Source organism: Osmerus mordax, chromosome 25 (assembly GCF_038355195.1).
Source record: "Osmerus mordax isolate fOsmMor3 chromosome 25, fOsmMor3.pri, whole genome shotgun sequence".
Lineage (NCBI taxonomy): Eukaryota > Metazoa > Chordata > Actinopteri > Osmeriformes > Osmeridae > Osmerus > Osmerus mordax.
The window spans coordinates 2,589,647-2,612,536 of NC_090074.1; the positions used below are offsets into that span (position 1 = coordinate 2,589,647).

General features: G+C 50.5%; 1 protein-coding gene across 1 annotated transcript in view; it reads right to left on the bottom strand.

The window, feature by feature from the left end:
* The window catches only part of sgcd (sarcoglycan, delta (dystrophin-associated glycoprotein)), a gene marked incomplete in the record, with an annotated part of 36,521 nt that extends 15,008 nt beyond the window's left edge, over positions 1-21,513 (bottom strand). Inside the window, 2 exon segments of the mRNA XM_067229138.1 lie at positions 13,800-13,985; positions 21,478-21,513. Of these exon segments, the coding sequence (XP_067085239.1) occupies positions 13,800-13,985 (186 nt within the window).
* Positions 21,514-22,890: the final 1,377 nt, after the last annotated feature.

The window sequence follows — 22,890 nt, forward strand, 5'->3', positions numbered from 1 at the left end:
GGGAGAAAACAAGCAAATAGAGAGAGGAAGAAAGAGAGAGATATCTGTCCAGTTTAATTAACCTGGGAGAATAAACAAGCTCCCCACTCCGTCTGAGGTGACCCTGATATAAGAAGGGGGCGCTTCATTACTTCTCCCTGGTCGCCCCCACTGCCACCTGTCACTGTCAGCCGCTATGGATTTCCTATTAACTTCATATTCATCTGAGAGGGCCCCACCCAGCGCAGCCCTGAGACGCCTATAGGAGTGCTGAATCAAGGCGCCCCGCGACAGTGATGGATGTGTGAGTGAAGGACCTTCTGTGTCTCGTACCCCGGAGCCCACCCCACCCCCACCTCCCTTACACCCCCCAGACAGGTAATGGATGGGCTGTGATAGACGAGCAATTGCTTCTCCTTTATTACATATTATTACCCTCTAATTAGCAGCACTCGTTTAATTTCTTGAGATGTTTTTTTCTTTTTCTTGGGGGAGGGGGGCTGGGGGGTGTATTAGAGTGCATCTGGGAGCAAGACTTTAGTGGATAGGTGAAGGCGATGACTTATCTGTGTGTTTGATTGAGTGGATTGTTGATGAGATCCAATGTTTTAGAATAGACCGCACTCAACCTCTGATGCGTGGGGGTAGACTGCCCACATCATCTGTAAACCACGGTTTGATCTGCTAGGCATACGAACAACACAGACACACAGACAATCAGCGTCTCCATCTCTCTCACGCTCCATTCTCTATCCGTGTTCTGACCTCTCTTTCTCTCTGTCTCTCTCCATCTCTGTCTACTTCTATCTTTCTCCCCCTCCCCCTCCCCCTCCCCCTCCGTCTCTCAGTCTCTCTCTGTCTCTCTCTGTCTCTCTCTGTCTCTCTCTGTCTCTCTCTGTCTCTCTCTGTCTCTCTCTGTCTCTCTCTGTACTCCCTCTCTCTGTACTCCCTCTCTCTGTACTCTCTGCTTTTCTATTTTCTTGTTTCCCACCGCCACAGACTGTTAAAATTAGGTCTTTGTCCTCCAGCCTGCAGATTCAGAACCTCCCGGCTACGGACCGTATAAAACCCTGCACGCAGGAATTTACGACACGTCGTTTTTATTGAACCGGCGGCCCCGAGATTGAATAGGTTTTGGTTTTCAAGGCAGGACATCAAAAGACTAAAACAGGCTTTCAAGGCCTCCGTAGACTTCAGGACGGACACGGAGTATGAAAGATCTGTCCGGTTGTGGATCTGCCTGTGTTTGATGGTCCAGAACAGCTTGTGGAAATGGTTGAAAAGACTCACTGTCTTGTTAATTGCTACCGTTTGTGGTGTACAGTTGGCAGTACATGGAATAAACATAGAATACAATTCCAAAACATCCCGAGGCTTGAATCAGTGCAGTATGTCTCAGGAAAAGAATTATATAATATAGAACATAGAACATTCCGGAATGTTTCCCCGGCTTCAGTGTCGACGAAATGTCCTAGCTGCAGCGTGTTTTTACGGACCTGTCTGCACAGGGTGGTAGCAATCCAAAGCTTTGTGCCAAGTGTCAAGAGTCTACAGTACAGGAGTTTTGAAACATCTGTGCTCTGATTGGTCATACAGTATGTATGCACAAAAATAATCCTGTGGCCATTTCGAAAAATATACCTAGTTAAACTAAGTTAAAACTAGTTAAACTGCATTCAAAAACACCGCAAAGTCAGTACTTAAGAGACTCGCACCATTACTAACTTCACATGAGTACACAAAGTGTTTATATGCATTGGTCATTTGACATTGCTGTTTGTAGAACGACCAACGTGGCTCCACCAGCGTGGCCTCGACAGGTCTTGTCCTCAGCCAGCGTCGTGTAACAGCTCTCATCTCTACAACCGTTTTATCTGCCGCGTGTCAATGACAGCATGTGCTCCCTGTGGTCACCATGCTACTGCTGCCACCGTGATAACCTCTTAATTGATTGGTGCCGCACGTCGCACCAGCAATAGCTACAGGCAAAGGTAGAGAGAGAGAGAGCGAGAGAGAGTGAGTGAGGGAGGTAGAGGTGGAAAGAGAGAGAGGTAGAGGAGAGGTAAAGAGAGGAAAGGAGAGCGGGAGGGATATAGACAGAAGACAGTCACAGAGCGAGAGGAGCAGAGGTGGGAGGAGGGGAGCAGGGGGGGGTGAGGGGGGTCTCTTACTGTAAACGACATCTCCCGCCCCTGCTTCGGTGCCAGCAGGAAGGGTGGAGGGGGGGATTTGGGTGGGGTGGAGGGGGGGGTGGGGTGGGGTGGAGGGGGGGGTGGGGGGGGGTGGAGGGGGGGGGGGGGTTGCAGGCTACTTCAGGGAGGGATGGTGGGTTTCCTCAGGGAGGGATTTGAAAAAGCAATTGCAATCTTCCTCTTTTTCTGCCTTAGATCAAGTGGAATGAGACTCTTACTGGCTTTGCATCTCTTCAGTCAGGCTTGTCGCACTGCCTTATTGTGTCCCAGATGCCAGCTTGGTGGGGGTGGGGGGTGAGGGTGGGCTGCCATGGGGCTGTTGCACTCAGTCACAACCGGAGACCCGCTCTCCCTTTTCATTTTCATCCTCGTCTTTCTTACTCTTATTCTTTTTCTCTCGCTCTCCTTTTTTCCTGTCTCCGTTTATCGCTTTCTCTTTATATCTTTTCTTCCTTCCCTCACTCTCTCTTTCCCTTCCCCTCTTATTCTCTTTCTCTCCCTCTCTCTGGGGGGTTCAATCCTGTGTGTCTGGCAAAGGTATTCATCTCGGTCTCCGAACGTTTCACATCGTTTGGGTGGCTGTTCCCGGGCATATGGTGCACCTCCAGTCTAATCCTCTCTCTCCGACATGATGCACTTCACCATGTTGTGATGGCATTTTACACAGTCCTGTACCAGGCTGAGGCTTTATCGGGATAATGCGAATCCCATGCATGAGAAAAGGTCTCCTGCTTCCCTGTGTTATTGGAGGGTAGCAGGATAACGGAGGGTAAATTGTTCTGTGCCCCCTCCTCCCCCCACACACCTTATCTCTCGCATCCCTAACCCACAGATAAAAAACACCAGGCCTACACCGCAGGAAGATGTCAGCTTTTATCTCCGTACTCTGCCGAACCTCGGCCCTTCTGGTCCTCTTCTCCTCCTTTCTCTCGTTCTTCCCCCCCCCCTCGCTTCTTTCATCCCCTCGCTCTCCTTCATGGCACTACTGTGTCCTCTAAGCCAAGCAGTAGAATATGTCTTCAAGGGTGTTTCATGTAAATAGGATTTTGAGACTAAAATAGAACGGGAAATGTATTTACCGTTGGGCTTTAAAGTGATGCTATAATGCAAAAAATGAGACACAGGGCTGAGTCTTATTCAGTAAAGGATCTGTTACAAATCAGAAAAACGAAGGGAAGGGAGGGTGAGAAAGGAAAGGAAGTGAGTGAGTGAGTGAGGAGAGAGAGAGAGAGAGAGAGAGAGAGAGAGAGAGAGAGAGAGAGGGATGGAGGGAAAGAGGGAAAGAGAGAGAGAGAGAGAGGAGAGAGAAAGAAGAGAGAAGAAGACATTGAGACAGAAATCTATAATTTCCCAGCCTCTATTGGATTCTACCATCCTGTTCTTTCACACGCAAGTCTTCATTGGCACCTCAGTACAGAGAAGCAAGAAAATGACAAGGTAGAAATATCAGAAATGTGGATTCAACCACATCCACAAAGGGTGCCTATTGGAAAAAGTCTTGCAAGGACAAGCTATAAGCAAGCTTTTACACTGAACTGTATTTCAAAGGGGATTCCTTCTCCTAAAGTTCCTAAAGTTAACAAACTACTGTAGATACCGTTATCTTTTGCTCTTTTAAAAACGGCAAGTATGGTAGACTCATTCAACCTTTTTTATCACCTGAAAACACATCCAAACTCATTTTGTGTGCATAGGCTAACGCTAGCTGGCTATAGCACAAATTAGCCTGAGGGAAAGGTCGATGACACGTGTAATTCTACATCACAGAGTCAAGCGCAGCTAGCTAGCTAGCTACAGTAGCTAGCCACCACGACATAGCCCCAGGGTACTTCTTTTTGTTTAATATTCCACAGGGCACAGCACTCTTGGCATTGCAAAAAAAAGATCTGAGTTATACATCAAACAGCCACAACAATTCCTGTACCTGCCACCGGGGGCATTGTATGCTGGCTAATTAATGACACTGAGAACCAGTCCCTCTAAACGAGAGAGCAAATGGCTGTTGAAATAGGTTTGAGTGAGGGTTTCCTCAGGGCTGTCAATTCCCTTTCAATAAATCAGCATTTAAATGAAGTGTTTTACACTTAAGGAAACCACTTGGCTCTTCATAAAAAGAACTATCAAAACGTATTTGCACTTTTCGTACCCTGTTCACTGTACTACATCTGGCCATGCATTTTTGAATTTGACGTCCCCCCCCCCACCCCGAGTCACACTGCGATTGTCTTCTTGTGTCTGTTTCCCTGCGTAGACACACTGTACTCCTAGCTGTGTCTGTGTGTGTTTTGTGTGTGTGTATGTAGTGTGCGTACGTGTGTCTCTTTCTGTACGTGTGTGACCTAATTCCGTTCTGATTGGCCGATCTTGATTGATTATATTATTTCTTCCCTGTCAGGATACTGAAGGCAGGACTGAATGCTTGGACGGAGAATGTCCACAGGGAGACCAGAGAGAGCGAGCAGTCAACCCTATAGTCTGGCCTGCGGGCCATCTCGCTCTCCCCCCTCTCTCTCCTCTCTTTATGTCTTTCTCAATCTCGGTCTCTCACACCGTCTCTTTCCCGCTCTCTCTCCCCCTTTTGTCTTTCACTCTCTCTTTTTGTCTCTATCTCTCTGTCTTTCTCTCCCTCTCTGTCCCTTGCACTCTCTTCCTCTCTCTCTCTGTCCCTTGCACTCTCTCTATCTGTCCCTTGCACTCTCTCTCCTTCTCTCTCTCTCCCTCTCTGTCCCTTGCACTCACTCACCCTCTCTCTCTCTCCCTCTCTGTCCCTTGCACTCTCTCTCCCTCCCTCCATCCACAGCACAGACAGGTTAAAGCAGCGGGCTCAGTCTCTGCCTCTAGGGAACCTTCATGGCTTTGATCTGAGTTTCAAAGAGACACTGACCTCCCTCTCTGCCTCCCTCTCTGCCTCCCTCCCTCCTTCCTCCCCCCCCCCCCCCCCTGTCTCCTCCGATTCCAGGGTCTCACAGGAGGAACAAACAGAGGCTTGATCAATCAGACAGGGCCCAGCTCCGGACAAAGGACTCTCCGGGGATCGCTCGGACGAGCCTTGCACATACTCTACAAAGACCGACCAACGCAGGATGATGCAACGCCAACAGCTGTAATTGGGGAGCCGTGGTGGGGCTAAGGGGATGGAAACCACCCAGACTTCCTGAGTGAAGCGCAGATTTCAGAATCAGGAGGGAGAGAAGTTAGCTGCTAGCTATGTACCTAGTTGGTAGCTGGTAGAGAAGTTAGCTGGTGGCTATGTAGTTAGCTGCTAGCTATGTACCTAGTTGGTAGCTGGTAGAGAAGTTAGCTGGTAGCTATGTAGTTAGCTGCTAGCTATGTAGCTAGTTGGTAGCTGGTAGAGAAGTTAGCTGGTAGCCAACTAGCTATGTAGCTAGCTGGCTTGGGATTTGGTGATGGCAGTTCACTCCCAGCACTATACTGGGCAACTATATACACCTACATATGTAAATATGGATGAAGGGACACAAGGATGAATGACCAGATGTATGTATGTATATGTGTATACATGTATGGATGGATGGATGAATGAATGACTGAATAAAATCTATGTAGGAGTGAATCTATGCAATGTTTTTTTTTCTTTCTGTTTCCTCTCACATGGACCACAAAGTCCTATTATAGATCCAGCCAGCCAGGCAACTAACCAACCAGCCAGCCAGCTGCTCCTTAATCATCATCAACAGCCTGTGAACTAAACATGCCTCCAATCTACTGTCTCTTGTGGGGAAAGAATGGTCTGTTAAACACTGCAGCCTGCCTGCATCAGTAAACAGCCATGCAGATGCTGGCTGAGGACCGAGATTCATTCAGCCTCGGTGGCCGTTTCGCCCTCTCTCCTCCCGTGTGTTTTTGTTGCTTAGCTCAGTGAAAACCCAGAGAAGATGAACGGACACAAGCAGCTCATCACTCCCCCCTCCTGATTGGGAGAGCGGCTCCCAACACTGGCTGAATGTCTCTCTCTCTCTCTCCCTCTCTCTCTGTTTCTGTATCTCCGTTTCTCTCCATCTCTCTCTCTCTCTCCCTCCCCTATCTTTCTCTTCCTCCCCTATCTATATTATTTTCTCTCTCCCCTCTCACTCTCACTCTCTCTCTCCCCCCCCCCCCCACCTCTCTCTCCATTCACTTGGTACAAGAGCATCTTCCTCCTGGCGGTGATGAAATGATACACCTTCCCAGGCTAATGTAAACAGATAACCCTCCATGAGCATCCATCCTGCCTCTCACCGGACGGTTCCTCACCTGCGCCCAGGGTCCTTCTCTCAGCAGAGCACAGCCATGCGTCTCCCTAAGTAGCAGTGACGGAGGCGAAAACGCCAACGAAATGGGCCTCTCGCAATTCGTCACGGCGACCCGCTGATGGGGCTAATGAGGACAGCCGAGGTTAATGAATCAAACATCTAACAGTTATACATCCGACCCACGTATTGCCTGATAACTGACGTTGTTATTGTGCACTGTGAAACATTTTTTGATAAAACGCAGTCGAGGCATTTTCATGAACGGGATGACGTTCCGTTGATCTGATTGGTTGAATCTGTCCAATTCTATCCAATTACGTCCTGAGGCATTTTGTCTGCGCCGGTTGATAACACCTCGTGGAAAACGAAAATTACTGAGAGGTGCAACACTAAGAAGAACCGAGAGGTTCCAGACTAACACTAATTTACGAACGGGTCTGGCGACTCGGGGCTAGCGAACGCTATCTCTCTGTACCGTTTGTCAGGTAAATCAACAAAATGGGAAAGGTTGTTTTTTTCTCCCCCCCCCCCCCCCCCCCCTCTATCCATGCCGTTCCACGTGTGTTATGTACAAAGTCGCAAATCTAACTGTCTCTCTCTCCTCTCCCTGTGTCTCTCTCTCTCTCTCTCTCTCTCTAACTCTCTGTCTAACTCTCTGTCTCTCCTCTCCCTGTGGACGTTTCTGCTGACTGAGGGAAAAACACAGGAGTGAGCTGTGAGACTCCACGCTGCAGCTCAGAGATACAGACACAGAGAGAGAGAGACACAGAGAGAGAGAGAGAGAGAGAGATAGAGACACAGAGGTAGGGGGAAAGAGAGAGAGAGAGGTAGGGAGAGAGACAGCGATAGAGACACAGAGAGAGAGACACAGAGAGAGAGACACACACAGAGATGGGGAGAGAGAAAGGCGGTAGAGAGGCAGAGGATAAAAAAAAAAGTGCCACCCTAACACATTAAACAGCCTCACTCGGAGGTTAATAGACAATGACACCATTTTGGTTCTGGCCAGGAAGTCGAGCTTCGACCCACCTGCCATAAACAAACACAACAAGGAGGCCCACTGCCCTTTATATGACAGGCCTCGCTTAGCTCACGTTCGCCCGCCAACAACACACACACACGCGCAGACCCACACACACGAACAAAGACACACATAACATTTACGTTTAGTCATTTAGCAGATGCTCTTATCCAGAGAAACTTACAGTAAGTACAGGGACATTCCCCCGAGGCAAGTAGGGTGAAGTACCTTGCCCAAGGACACAACGTCAGTTGGCATGACCGGGAATCGAACTGGCAACCTTCGGATTACTAGTCAGACTCCCTCACCGCTCAGCCATCTGACTACACACACGCACACACAGCTCTAGGTCTACAGTATATGGCTTGTATATACCGGAGGGCGTGGACACTGTGAGCAGGTCAGGACTGCAGGCATTCTCGCAGCGACGACAAACCAGGCCAGACGACCTCTGAAAGGTGAGGTTCTCATCGAGATCAGACACTTCTTGTGTGTGCACACGTGTTTCGCCCTTGATCCCTGGAAGCGAATGCTCACTTAACTGGTATAGGCGCGACGCCAAAGCAGAGCCACCAAAACGGCAGGCTTCGTTCAACTAACTGAGGAAGGAAAAGGGGGCGGGGGTGGCTTCCAATCGACCTTCCTCACAGGACACCACCACACCGGAAGCTCTCCGAGTCCCAGGGTCGATGCTTGGATTCGGGTCAGGGCGTCATCTGTCCCTACCTGGCTGGAAGAGAGAACCAGAGATCCAGACCAGGAGGAGGGAGCCGATTCAGGTCCACACCCCCGTCTGGGGCGCCTCGAGTCAACCCCCCAGGAGCAGCGATGCCCGGAGGACTCCCCCCCCCCCCCCATCCAGAGAGACCCTCCTCGCTCCCCTCTCACCCTGAGCTGCCTCTCCTGGGCAGAGAAGCGGGGAGCAGTGGGGCTGGCGTGGAGCCCAGACAGGGAGAGCTCTTCTGTTTGAGAATGAGCACTTTTCCGACGCTGGGGGTCAAGCGTCGTGCGACCTTTCAGGTCCGTTATGAAAACCGCCGCGGCTAGCGTAGGAAGGAATAAGACGGATTCCGTGACCCAGTGCGATTCCTCCTCCCCCTCCTCCTCCCCCTTCCTTCTCCTCCCCCCTCCTTTCGCTCTCTCAAGTCGGGGGCAATTTCTTCATTTTTATTTAATAAAAAAACATCGTCTTCCCCCCCCCCCCCTCTCACCCAGACACAGATGGAAAATTGCGGGCGCTTCGCTGAGTGCGTTTGCGCTAATGAGGGCGGTTTTGCTCTCGAAGGTGGGAGCAGAGTCCGGGAGTGCTGGGGGACGGAGCGCTAATTAGCGTGCTGGCTGACACATGATGCAGTTGGAGCTTGGCTATTAGCCGTCTCCACGTGGAGGAGGGTGGGGGTGGAGGGGTCAGGTTGGGGAGGGGGGTGTGTGTGTGGGGGGTGGGGTCAGGGGGGAGGGGTGTGGGTGGTGGTTGGCTGAGTTCATGCAAGTGGGGAACACATCGAGGACGGTAGACTAATGGATCACCCTCCCTCTCTCCCCCCTTTAACTATCTCTTACTCCCCCCCATCCCCCCCACCCTCCCTCCCTCTCTCTCCCTCTTTCCCTTTCTCACGGTAGACTAATGAATCACCCTCTCCCTCTACCCCCTTTACCTCTATCTCTTACTCCCTCCATCCCCCCCACCCTCTCTCTCTCTCTCTCTCTCTTTACGGTAGAATAATGAATCGGGCCTCTGTGTCTCCCCCTGTGTCTCCCCCTGTGTCTCCCCCTGTGTCTCCCCCTGTGTCTCCCCCCTCCCCTGTGGGGGACTGGGGATGAAGGCGGAGCACAAGTACAGCGATCCGTCATCACCACGGGCCAGGAGTTCTCTGTTGCACGGCAACGCCCCCGGTTAGCAGGAAGGGGCGGGGCTTCCTGCAGCGGGACAAGTCCTCGGGTCTCCGAGAGAGGGGGACGAAGAGGAGGAGGGATGAAGAGAGCGAAGGAGGGAGAGGTGGACAGACATGGAGAGGAAGAGAGAGAGGTGGATGGGGGATGGAGAGGTAGAGAGAGCGGGAGATGGAGAGGAAGAGAGAGGGAGATGGAAAGGTAGAGAGAGAGGGAGATGGAGAGCTAAAGAGAGGGATAAGGGGGATGGAGAGAGAGAGGGAGATGGAGAGGTACAGAGAGAGGGAGATGAAGAGGTAGAGAGAGATGGAGGGGTAGAGAAAGAAGGAGAAGAGGGAGAGTACAAGGCAGAAACGGAGAGGGAGAGGAGGAAGATATGATGTTGTTTCTGCTGCGTCGGACCATGTTATGTTGTGGTTAATATTGTTTCAGTATGGCTATTCTTATTGTACGCCACAGCTTAGAAGCAGTTTGCTTGTACCATGTCTGGGTAATACAGACCATTCCTTGACTCGAACCACAGAAATACCATCGCAAACTATTCCCTTGTGATGCCTGCATTTCTGCAATACTCTCTACGTGCTCCATTTATACAATCGCATAGGGTGAAAGCGTCTGCTAAATTAATAAAATATCCATGTAATGTAGAGAATGAGTAGGAAAGCGAGGGAGAGATTTGAAGAGGGCGAGAGAGAGAGAGAGAGTCTGGCTCAGACCTGACTGCTGGTCTCACCCTTCTTCCAGCCTCTCCTCCGAGTCCTTAAACTAACACGGTGCGGTGTTTACTGAACGCCGTTAGCACAGAGAGAACCGGAAGGGGGGGGGGGGGGGGGAGCCTCAGAAAGCCGCGGTCATCTCACACACTAGCAGTTAGAGTCACTCAACCATCTCTGACTGGGGCCTCCCCCAAGTGTTCAATTAAATCTGGTGAGAATCTACCCACAAGGCTTTTAAGTTTGACTCCTTCTCCTCCTCCTCCTCTCTCACGAGCTCTTGAGCGTTTTTTGGTATACACTTCATCTGCTAAAGAAATAGAAGGACGTGATATGAATGTGTGTGTTGACCTGACTGGTTGTGGATGCGAGGCCGGCTGGTGCTCGTGCAAACTGCTGGCGGCGGCAAAGCTCTCCGTCTTTTCATCCTTCCATCCATCCCTTCCTCTCGTCCTTCCATCCATCCCTTCCTCTCGTCCTCCTCTCATGATCTCTATTCCTCCTGTCCATTTTGGTACCTCCCTCCCTCCCTCCAGATCACCATCCCTTCCTCTCTACCTCTCTCTCTCTCTCTCTCCCTCCCTTCAGATCACCATCCCTTCCTCTCTCCCTCTCTTTCTCTCTCTCCCTCCCTCCAGATCACCATCCCTTCCTCTCTCCCTCTCTCTCTCTCCCCCTCCCTCCAGATCACCATCCCTTCCTCTCTCCCCCCTCTCTCCCTCTCTCTCCCTCCAGATCACCATCCCTCCTCCCGCCTCTCCTTTTTCATCCTTCCCCTTCGCCTCCTCTCCCTCTCGATGTGTGTGTGTGTGTATGTATGTGTGTGTGTGAGTGTGTGTGCGGCTCACCACCTGGCCCCCGCCACAGCACCAGAGCAGCAGGTCAAGAACGAGGGTCAAAAAGAGGTTCCAATTAACCAAACAGGAGGAGCGGCCTGGTGTGCTTCCACAGCCTGGTCGACACCCAGCCTCCTCCACAACGTCCCCCAGCTGAAGTGTTCCATTTACATTTACATTTAGTCATTTAGCAGACGCTCTTATCCAGAGCGACTTACAGTAAGTACAGGGACATTCCCCCGAGGCAAGTAGGGTGAAGTGTCTTGCCCAAGGACACAACGTCAGTTGGCATGACCGGGAATCAAACTGGCAACCTTCGGATTTCTAACCCGATTCCCTAACCGCTCAGCCACCTGACTCCCTCGTTCCTGTACCTGTACTCCGTGTGAGCTTCTCGTCTTGACCGTCGTGGCGATGTGTGTCTCAGGACCGGTCAGGCGTATATATATTTCATCGCTAAAAGCTTTAAAGTCACAAGTTTGTTCTTGAATGGGTCTGAGTGGGTGAATATTTCATCATCACCCAGGTTGAGCGGCATTCTGAGGGACAGAGTGTGATGTGACTGCTCGTCATAATGAGCATCTAAAAATGCAAAATGCATGGTGCCCAGACACACACACACACACATACACACACACAAAAATGTCCACTTCAGCTCCTTATTCATATTCATGGCGTTCCGACTCCAAGAGAAGTTGGCGTGAATATTTCATCCGGATCTTTCCTTGATATGTCACACACTGCTCAGGAGCTGCTTGGCGATTAAAACAGACATAAATCTACAAGCAGCCATCTGCTGTATGTGTGTGTGTGTGTGTGTATATATGTGTGTGTGTGTGTGTGTGTGTCTCCAGAAGACTCTTAACACCCAAAGAGCCCGTCTTGTCCTTGAGTGCACCTGCAAGTGCAGGGCCGTAAAGCACACAGCACCTCTGGGTCCTACATAGAGGCTGGGAAGGTAGAGGCTGGGGCAGGTAGAGGCTGGGGCAGGTAGGGGCTGGGAAAGGTAGAGGCCATGGCAGGTTGAAGCCGGGGAAGGTAGAGGCTGGGAAAGTAGAGGCCGGGGAAGTAGAGGCCATGGCAGGTAGAGGCCGGGGAAGGTAGAGGCTGGAAAGGTAGAGGCTAGGGAAGGTAGAGGCTGGGGAAGGTAGAGGCTGGGGCAGGTAGAGGCTGGGGCAGGTAGAGGCCGGGGAACGTGGGAAGGAGAAAAGACAAGCGGGCTACACAGGCACAGGGCTCTCTATATATATATATATATATATATATATATATATATATATATATATATATATATATATATATATATATATATAAATAATCTAGTAATAATCTAGACAGTCAGCGCCTGCATCCCAAAAACCCCAGAGCACCTGACCGACCTGGGACAGCCCTGGAGCTCCTGAATGACCCTCTCTTATATTTGTTCATTTCTCATGTAGTGTGAGCGTCATCCTCGGCCCTCATGTTTTATTCAGAGCGGCGTGGAGGGGCCGGGCATCTCTCCTCCGTCACCCCAGACTGACTCATCAACACCATGTGAACGGTGAACAGACAAACAAAACTGTGGGGGGGCGGGGTGGGGGGGCTGACTCTCTCTCTCCCTTGCTCTCTTTATCGCTTTACTTATCTCCCTCTCTCTCCTCTCCCCTCTCTCAATCTCTCCTCTTTCTACCACTCGCTGTTCTTTTCTTTCCTTCTCTCCCTCCGGAACCCCCCCCCTCCCTCCCTCTCCCTCTCTCTGTCTGCCTCTTCCTCTTCCTTTGTGACTCACTGGGGTCTACACTGGAGAGGCAGAACTCAAAGAATAAAAAAACCATGCAAATGAATGTCAACGTGGGTGTGATAGAGGGTGGTGTGTGCGCGCGCGTGTGCGTGTGTATCTAGACTAGGGACGTTTTGCCAGCTCCTCCAAGCGTCTGATGACAGAGCAGTACGAGGCAGCTGACTACCAAGACAACTGTGAGGTTGAATAAACGACAACCCGACACACCCTCAGAGTGAAAGTCAGGAACCACAGGGGGTCGGAGGGGACAAAATCCACGCAGAGAAGGAAGGGAGGGGGGGCGGGGGGTGATGAGGACTCCCCTCTCCCCTCCCCTCCCCTCCTCCACCCCCCTCCCCCTCTCCCCTCCTCCTCCACCCCCCTCCTCTCCTCCTCCACCCCCCTCCCCTGCTCCTCCACCCCGCTCTGCCTTGAGTTAGCTAAGTGGACCGACGCTGTAGCAGATCGACCACTGTGAGGGAAAACGAACTGGTAGAATTCAAATGCTGCTTCTGACAATTACCAGCCCTGCATTCCAAGCCCCCTGTGGAGAAAACCCCCTATTATTCGTGCACACTGTTAAGGTAAATGGAATAATCAATGTTCTCGGAGTGCTGGCAGCCATAGAGGGATCTTGACAACAACAACTAGTCAGTCAGGAAGGTGCCAGGAGTTCATCAGGACTTACAAGAGTGTTCATGAACTTCATGTACCGATAGCTACTGTGACTTAGCATACCGTACATATCAACAAATTTAGCTAACCCTCCAGTTTGCCCAAATTGGCCAACTACATAATGGCTTACTTGGCTGTCTGTAACTCTGCATTCCTTCCCACCCTGTAGATTGCCTCAGAGATTAACGTTATTCCACAAGGCCTCGACATTACTTCACAGTAAACTAGGAGTGGTGAATTCCTTAAAAAAACAGGAACATCCTTTAACCCCCTCCCCCCCCCCTCCTCCCCCCCCCCCCCCTCCACCGTCTTTCGCATAGAGAACACAACAGCGCACACCGTATCAAACTAGTGACGTGCAAGAAGGCATCTTAACGTAAAACCTCTTTCCTCTGCGGTGGAGCGCTCCAACCACTGAGCTGTGCCCTCCCCTCCCTCCCCCTCCCCTCCCCCCCTCCAAGAAGACACACCCACTTACTATGGTGAAGTTCATGACCTTGAGGATCCAGATGGTTAAGGCCAGGTTGACCAGGATGAGGATCATCAACAGCAGGACGAAGAAGTAGAGGCAACGCTTCCTCCAGCCGTAGATGCCCACCTTGTACACGTGAGGTTTCTCTGAGCTCTGGACATTGTTCCTATGTGTGCACTGTTCTTGGGTCATCTGCAGGCGGAGAGGAGAGAGGAAGGATGGAAGAGAAGGGTGGCGAAGAGGGGGGGGGGGAAGAGGGGAGAGGGGGAGGAGAGGACAGGAGGGAGGAGGAGAGGGGGAGGGGAGGAGAGAGTCACAGGTTAGCACGCCTCGCGTAACACAGCCCACGTGGACACCGGGTTCACCGTGTTCATGTTCGGCATCCAACGACTTTCCATTCGGCCGCACATCCCTGTCTGAGCGTGTGTCTGCTGACAGCACACCAACACACAAGGCCAACTGCTGCACAGCCAAAGCACCAGCTAGATCTTCCAGTGTGGCATTTTAGCACTGATCAAATCCCCCCCCCCCCCCCCCCCCACCCACCACCACCACTGCAGAACCCACACTGGCCCCAGAAAGAGAGAGGATCGTGGCTCTACTGTAGTATCAATACTCGATCGTTCAGTTGCGGCACAATGAAAGACAGTTTAGTTAGGAATCAAATTGATTGATAGTCCCATAAGTGTTCTATATCTCCATTACTCTGGCTCTGCCCCATTGATGTGCTGAGTGTGTCCATTAATGATGATTCTAATTGTCTGCCTGTTAAAGAGGAGAAGGCATTGTTCACTTCAACCGTCATAATAATGGCCTAATAACTCCGTGCAAAATACAATTTACTGTCTACAGTGCTGGCCTGGGCGCCAGATCCAATCAGGTTTGAAAACCGCACACATTCACAGCTAACTGAAACAAATGACAGTCGACAGGCCTGTGAAAACGCCAGAGCGCCAGTCAGCAAAATGGAGATAGCCACTGTACACCTTGGCGTCAGGTTAGGTATATCATCACAGGCTTTGCAATGTAAATGCTAGGAGGTTTTGGTGATGATGCAGGCGATGATTAACGTGACAATGAAAAAGTGGGTCTTCCATCCTATTTCGGTTGTTTCTTTTCTACTCAATTCTACTTGGCAGTGTTCCGATCCATTCTACTTTGCTCTACTCTATTCTGTTATAATCTACTCTGTAAACACAGAGCACCTGAATCTCCAGTATTTTTCCCCCTCACAGGTATCAGACAGTCCGTGCACGGAGACCAAAATATATTTCTCTACACTGCACTGGCAGAAGATCAGCCCTTTTTTCTTCTTTTTTTTTTTTTTACTACGAGTTCAATAGAAAAATAATGGTGCTTGGTTACAGCATAAATAATGGTGTTTTACACTCATGAAGGGAGAGAAGCACAGAAGGGAAAACTGAACAGGCAGAAAATGAAATAAACGGAAAATTGGAGGCAAATCAAAACTCTGCCCTTTGGAGTGTTTCTGCTTCGCTAACATCCAATGTAGTCCTCTCACTCGGGGCATGAAGGAAGGACCGGCACAACTCACAAACACAGCGAGTGTGTTCCTGATTAGAGCCAATCCGAGCGTTGCTGAATGTTATTGGTTCTTTTTTTCCGCCAAATCGCTGGGCTCCTCTCCATTAGTTTATTTTTTTATAGACAACATGTGGTTTGGTTCTTCAAACCTGGCAACTTCTATAAACCTGGCAACTTAATACCTCCCGTTCTGACTACACTCAACAGCCCGTGGTCAACGCCGCAGAATGTGAAAGCAGATAAATGCTCAACAGTAGAGGGATACTGGCCGACGGCTAACTGTTTATAGTCGTGTCCTGGCTTGAAGAAAATACACTTGAGGAAAGATGGGTTGTAAAAGTTAGAATTGAAATATTTATTTTTGCTGGGCACCAGCCGGTAATGAGGCCAGTCAATGTGGAACTACTCTACGTCATTAGACAGGGTTACTTTCAATGGGCAGCATGTGTTCTTTTAAAGAATATATAGCCTACAGTTACGGTATTAACGCCACGCTGACCAATAAGCTACAGCGTTTACAATATTTAGCCGACAACAGGCTATGTATTCGGCCCTCGGGTTTCTAATCTTAATATTCCCAGTCCATGGCTGCATCGCTACCTTTTGTAGGTCGTGAAATTACTGCTGGAACGCTTAGCATCGTCGTTTTCCCACAAGTTTTGACTACGCCGTGTTAACGAACACATGGTTAACGAATTCGGATGAAGACGCAAAGGTCATGAAATCATTTGGAAAATGAACGTGTTTCGCATCAGCTCAGAATATCGAACAAAGCAGCCCCTTAGTGATTCATAAGCCGCTGCATCCGTGTGGCTATGAAAAACAAAACAAAAAAACAACTGAATTCATTAGTTAATGCTTGGTTAAAAGCGTGAAGTCAGACTGAGAACCGACATGACTGTCTAGAGGGCAAGATGAATACTTTAACAGCTGAATACGTTTGCTTGTTTTGTTTCGGCTGGTGCAAGGAAAAATGGCTTTGTCGAGTATAACCCCCATGATTCGTTCACTGGCGTCTCTATAAAGCTGATTACTAGGCGAACGCCCGCGTCCATATTCCTCTCGGAATATTTGTTTGCCGCGGAGTTGCTTTGCAGGCAGCATGAGATAAATTATAGGCCTTCTTCCTGTGAACTTTTCTTTGTGTACCTCAGAGACGTAGACATACAGAGAGACAGGCAGAACAACAGACAGAACGTTTCAAATGCTAATGATCATTAAATCCTGTCTTGAGTTCTGTGGGTCATCCCAACGTCGGTCAGAATGGCCTCCTCCCTCACCTCTGACTCACACAAGCCACCGCAACCTTTCATAAATACCACTTTAGCCCAGCTACGCCACCCAAAAAGCTAGCAATTTGATGGCGCGGCTGAACGGCATTTATACTGAGGAGTGAGTTTAACCAGTTCAACTTGGTTATACACACACACTTTGCAGGGTGATATATAAAGCTGAACCCTTTACGTAGCCCTTCCCGACTCGGACCATTGGAGCTCTGTAGTGTTCCAGAGAAGTGACTGAGGGCTGATAAAGACATGCAGGCCTCAGACAACCAGGTCTATAAATACAACTTCTTAGTGGAAGAGGGAGGGCGAAGGAAGAGAAAGAGGGAGAAGGGAGAGAGACAGAGAGACAGAGGGAGAGAGAGAGATAAAGAGAGGAACAGCTAAACTCCAGCCCAGTGACGGGCCACGAGGAGTCTAGTGTCATACTCCCCTGCTTTCTCCCCTCTGCTGCCTGCCTTCCCCCCCCCCCCCCCCCCAGGGACAGTAGACAGTGATGGTAAATTGCCTGTCTCCCCAGACTACCAGACTAGAGTCTTTCCCCTCTCTCTTTCCATATCCCTTGCCCTCGTTCTCCCTCACTTTCGCGGCCGCGAAAGGCTAACACCTTAATCATCAGATTGTCATAAGCGCTTGGGTGAGTAACAGGGCCAAGGAGCCGGAGAGGGAGAACAGGGGAGAAGGAGAATCCCAGTGTTATCCCACAGCTGGGGGAGAGGAGACTGCAGGAGTCCTGTCCGGGCAGAACAGGGACTCGCAGTCAGTGGAGTCTAGTAGACCTAGAGATATTGTGATACGTACTGTACTGTGCAGTACAGTAAAATAAATAATACTCAAGATTCTTTGAGGGGTTCCTTGTCTTCCTTGAGGGTTTAGGTTCTCTGCGACATAGGATGTATGTAGGGGGGTCAGATGGCTGAGCGGTTAGGGAGTCGGGCTATTAATCAGAAGGTTGTTGGTTCGAATCTGGCTGTGCAAAACGACGACGTGTCCTTGGGCAAGGCACTTCACCCTACTTGCCTCGGGGGGAATGTCCCTGTACTTACTGTAAGTCGCTCTGGATAAGAGCGTCTGCTAAATGACTAAATGTAAATTTATAAGGAGGGCTATGCAAAGAAACCTGACCTCTAGGCCAAACCTAGCCTCAGTCCCAACTCGTAATCTGACCCTGACCTAACCTTGAACCCTGTTTCCAACCCAAACCGTTACAGTCCCAAAGCAGCACGTGATGACATCGCTCGCAGTAAGTGATGCCAGCATTCCGGGGGCGCGCCAGCAGGAGCCTCGGCGTCGGCATGGCGATCGCCAGGAGATCTCGAGAATACAGACCATCTGCCACAGAACGTTCTGCCGTGCCTCCGCCGAACAGCAGCAGCGGCGAGGGCCTTGTACACAGCTGGAGACGCCCCAGGCGATGGGACTGTCGGAACGACACGCGCGGCCAGATGGCACCGCGACGTAGCTCACCGACGTTAGCGGCGCCAGGAAGGTCCCCCCAAAAACAATCTCTCCGTGTTTGTGACGGTGGTGCGTTGGCGAGTTGTGACGATCTTCCCCGCGGCGATCACTAGAGCTACGGCGTCTTTGAAGCGAAGCGTTCACCTTCGTTCTTAACGAGACAATGTTTACATCAAATAGCTGTATTTACCATGTCAATTATTTGGCTAATGTCCTTCGGTAAGCAGATCGTTAATTGCAAGGAGAATGTAATGCAATAGATAAAAAACTGTTTCATTTTACAGTTATAAAGGACCAAAAGAATAATCTTTTCGTTTGACCGCTTTCATGTAGTCTTTCAGACAAAACCCAATTAATCGTCTCTCTCCGGAGATCGCAACCCAATTATTAATGACTATGCCACTGTTTTGTTCTTTCCTGTCTGCCTTGTGTTTTACATATTTAATTGATCCTCTTGTTTCAAATGAAGTCGAAACTAAAGAACTCGTGCTGAAGCGTTTGTCAGGCCTACCCCTTTCTTCTTTGTGTGTTGTAAAGTAGCCGACTACTTGGTAATCTCACGGTTTAAAAGTTGATCCACAGTGCGGCGTGACTGCAAGTCTTTCATGACCCGTCTTCAGTCTGGTGGGAAACTGAGATGATGGAACGTTCAAGGCCGAATGTCTGTTCATACATCAGGGTTACGGGAAGTCACAAATTAGTTCTGATCTTTTATATCGGTTTTGTGTGTAGAGTTTAGAGAGAGCTTGGATGTGTGTGTGTGTGTAGAGAGAGCTCGGATGTGTGTGTGTGTGTGTAGAGAGTGCTCGGATGTGTGTGTGTGTGTGTAGAGAGTGCTCGGATGTGCGCGTTTCCCAACCCTACCAGAAAGAGCGTCAGTATTGACTAGCAGAGGAAAACCAAAAGATTCCATGTGACTTCACAACTAGCAGAAGAAGAAGAGTCATTAGAAAGGGACACCGAAGAGCCTGTTCTGAAGGAGAACCACAAAGAACAAGTTCACACTGTAGCGAACAGCCAGGGAGCGGAGCAAGACAGGGACGTCTGGAGAGAATGTCATCCATACGTTGGTATTAATGTGGGAATCAAAAAGAACAGGGGTATCGTTTGTTAAGAGGGCATGCCGGACAGGACGAGTCTCCTCTTCCACATCGTTGAGTTTGACTGCCGGCCTCCAATTATTCTTATTTTTACAGCGAGTTGGGGAGCTGGGATGAGACCCTAATGATCTGCTGCCTGACCAGAAACAACTGGACAGGCAGAGAGAGAGAGAAACAGAGAGAGAGAGAGAATCAGGGACAGAGACAGAGAGAGAAAAACAGGGAGAGAAAGAGAGAGAGAGAAAAACAGGGAGAGAAAGAGAGAAACAGGGAGAGAAAGAGAGAGAGAAACAGGGAGAGAAAGAGAGAGAGAAAAACAGGGAGAGAGAGAAACAGAGAGAGAGAAGGATAAACTGAAAGGGAGAGAGGGAGGAAAAGAGAGGGGAGAGAGACAAAAGGAGAGAGAGAGAGGGAGTCTGTAAGCAGAATGATAAAACGGGGTATATGCTGTTCACGAAGAAGTTAGAACAAAGGGAACCGAAAATAACATTTTTTTTTCTCTCTTCCCACAATGCTCTCTTTCTGCAGCATCACAAGTAAGGCTACTGTATTCTGGTTTGGACCCACAGCTGCAGTTCTGGGGACTGAAGGAAGACAGCGTTTTTAGAATAATGACACTGCGTCACCCAGACCTAGGAAGAACAAGGGCATTGTGTTCCAGTCAGCAAGCCTAATCCTCACATCAACGCTCTCTCTCGCTCACTTATTCTGTCTTTCTTCTCTCTCCCCCCCCCCCCTCTCTCCAGATCTGTCATTTCAGCTTTCTTGTTCTCGCTCTTTCTCCCTTTTCTCTCTGTTCCTTGGTCCTCCTCGCTATCTCACTTTCTCACACTCCTTCCCTCCCCCCCTCCCTCCCCCCCCTCCCTCCTCCCCTCCCCCCCTCCCTCCCTCCGGCCCTCTTTTGAAGCATACACCGCAGCACCAGTGTGACTCGTCACAGCTCCATGTGAAAAGGCCGGGAGGCTCCCCCCCCCCTCCCCCCACCGGCCATCCCCTCGCAGGACCGACGGAGACAGGGTCGCCACGGAAACAAGCTTGTTGGCATGAAAACACCTCCCCCATCGTGTGAATGGAGAGAACGCACGCAGTGCGATGGTGTCACGGGTACAGGGCCGGGGAGCAAGCTGGCTGTGCCGTGTGTGATAGAGAGAGAGAGAGAGACAGAGAGAGAGAGAGAGAGAGAGAGAGAGAGAGAGAGACAGAGAGAGAGAGAGAAACTGTGTGTGTGAGAGAGAGAGAGAGAAACTGCATGCGTGAGAGAGAGAGAAAGAGAGAGAGAGAGAGAAACTGCGTGAGTGAGTGACAGAGTGAGAGGAAGACAGAGAGAGAGAAAGACAGAGAGAAGCTGCATGTGTGTGAGAGAGAAGGAGAGTGTGTGTGTGTGGGAAGTCGAGCAGCTCTGTTTTCTGCATCTGTCTCCGCCCCCCTGTAGACACACCTGCTGGGGGTCTGCTATATCAAGGGTTAGAGGCAATCCCAGCAGACACCTCACAGCTGTCTGCTCTCAGCACTATACTGGGAGAGGCATGCATGCCTCTAACCACCCTAATCAGCGCCAACTACACCCATGACACACTCTCCCTCCCACACACACACACACACCCTAAACCCACCCAGCCCTTGCCCCAGGGTCCCTTCCCCAGCCCCCCAGCCCCCCCCCCCCCCCCCCCCCATGCTTCCAGTCAGCAGCCTAGCCTGCTAGTCGTCTGACAGCACAGACGTAAGGAGCCAGTCCAAAGAGAGAGCGTTGTTACTTATTTATAGTTCCCCCGTTTCCCAGAGGGCCCGGGGTAATTGAAACCAAATGTGAGCCAGAACTGATATGGGAGAGTGGGCTTGAGAATCTGTACCACACGCCGCCGACACGCGCTGAACGAACACCCTTGAAAAGCACTACATTCCAAAATTAAGTTTAAAATAAAGAAATACACAAAAAAAGTTATTGGCTCACCGCCGTCCTAACTTTTCTCCTCCTGGCGAAAAGTAAACAGCAAATTAATTTCCCGCCTGAATCCAGGGGTCGGTATTTGAACTGCGCTTCTGAGAAATATTTTTGAAGCACCAGGGAGAACACACACACCAACACGCACACAAGGCAAAACTAAAACAGAGCCACTACTCTCGAGCTCTAGACGCGGAGAAGAATACAGCGAGGTTTGATTCCGCTCGCGGTTCCCTTCTAAATATAGCTCGGCCCACCTCCCGCCCCCTTCCTCTCCAACTCGTCTAATGAGTTGGAGCTCTCAGCGTCCCTCCGCACAAACAAAGCCAAGAAGCCGCTGAAGAATCCAAACTTACCTCTACCTCTTTTCCGTTTCTTCTTTCCCCCCTCGGTTTTTTCTCTTCCTCTCTTCCTCCCTCCCTCCCTCTCTCTCTCACTCTTTCCCTCTCTCTCTCTCTCTTTCCCTCTCCTCCCCCGATCTTCAGCTCAGGGAGTCAGGGAGTGTCAGATTGAGCCCTTAGGAAGCTGTGAAGGGTTCCTGCTCAAACGGCACCAAGCACAAGCGGGCCGCCCCCCCCCCCCCCCCCCCCCCCCCCCCCCCCCCCCCCACCACCACCTCTCGTCAGCTTTTCCAATAACACACCCCCCCCGTCCGTCCGTCCGTCCAAGTCCCTTCCCTAACGCGCCCTCTGCAGCTTCCTGGCCTCGCAGCGCTGTGTCCTGCTGGAGTCTGGTTGGAGCGCTGCTGCTGCTGCTGCGCTCCCTGACGGATTTTGCGCCAGGCGGAGAGAACTGAGTTACAGCCCTGTGGTCGCCTGCCAGATTTAGACCCTGAGACACATGTGGGAAGTTAGACCAGAGGCCCTTGCTGGTTGTGTGTGTGTGTGTGTGTGTCACTGTGTGTGTGTGTGTGTTTGTGTGAGAGGGAAAAAAAGGAGAGGGAATGGAAAAAATGTGCTCCCCTCCTCTGCTTATTATGCTGTGGCCTGACAGCACAGCGAGGGAGGCAGGAAAATGACCACAAAGCCTCTCTCTCTGCCTCTCTCTCTCTGCCTCTCTCTCTCTGCCTCTCTCTCTCTGCCTCTCTCTCTCTCTCTCATTCAGTCTCTCTCCCTCGCTCCCTGTCTGTCCATCCTCCCACTCCTTACTGTGTCTTTTTCTTAACTTTCCTCTCTCTCTACCCACTCTCTGCCTCTCTCTCTCTGCCTCTCTCTCTCTGCCTCTCTCTCTCTGCCTCTCTCTCTACCCACTCTGTCTCCCCTCCACAGTGTGGCCTGTTGGATGAATAATGCTATGGTAATGATCGTCTAACAGCCGGGTCTCTGTCCAGCATCCTAAGCATCCATTCAAGGCAGCCCCTGGACGCCTGTGTCTCCATGTTGCCGGGCTACCGGTCCGGATGATGGTGATGATGATTCGCTGATCGATAAAAGGGGTTCCCAAATAGGCCGGCGGATCTTTGCGTACCAGGAAGAAGACGCCAGGGTTATGTCTTTAGTTTGGTTACGAAGATGCACCACTCAAGAATTATTGAGCTGTTTTTACGGTGACATTTCAAGATTCGTGGGGAAATGGCCTCTTAAGGGATGCGAGAGATTGGAAGGGTGCAGTTCTATGGGCATACATGAAGGCCTTTTTGACATCGCTCGTAAAAAGGGCTATATACAAATAAAATTTGATTTGATTTTGAAATTTGACAGGGATATGAGAGAGAGAGGAAGAGAGAGCGAGAGAGCCTAAACAGGGTGCACGTAGGTGTGTGTGTGTGT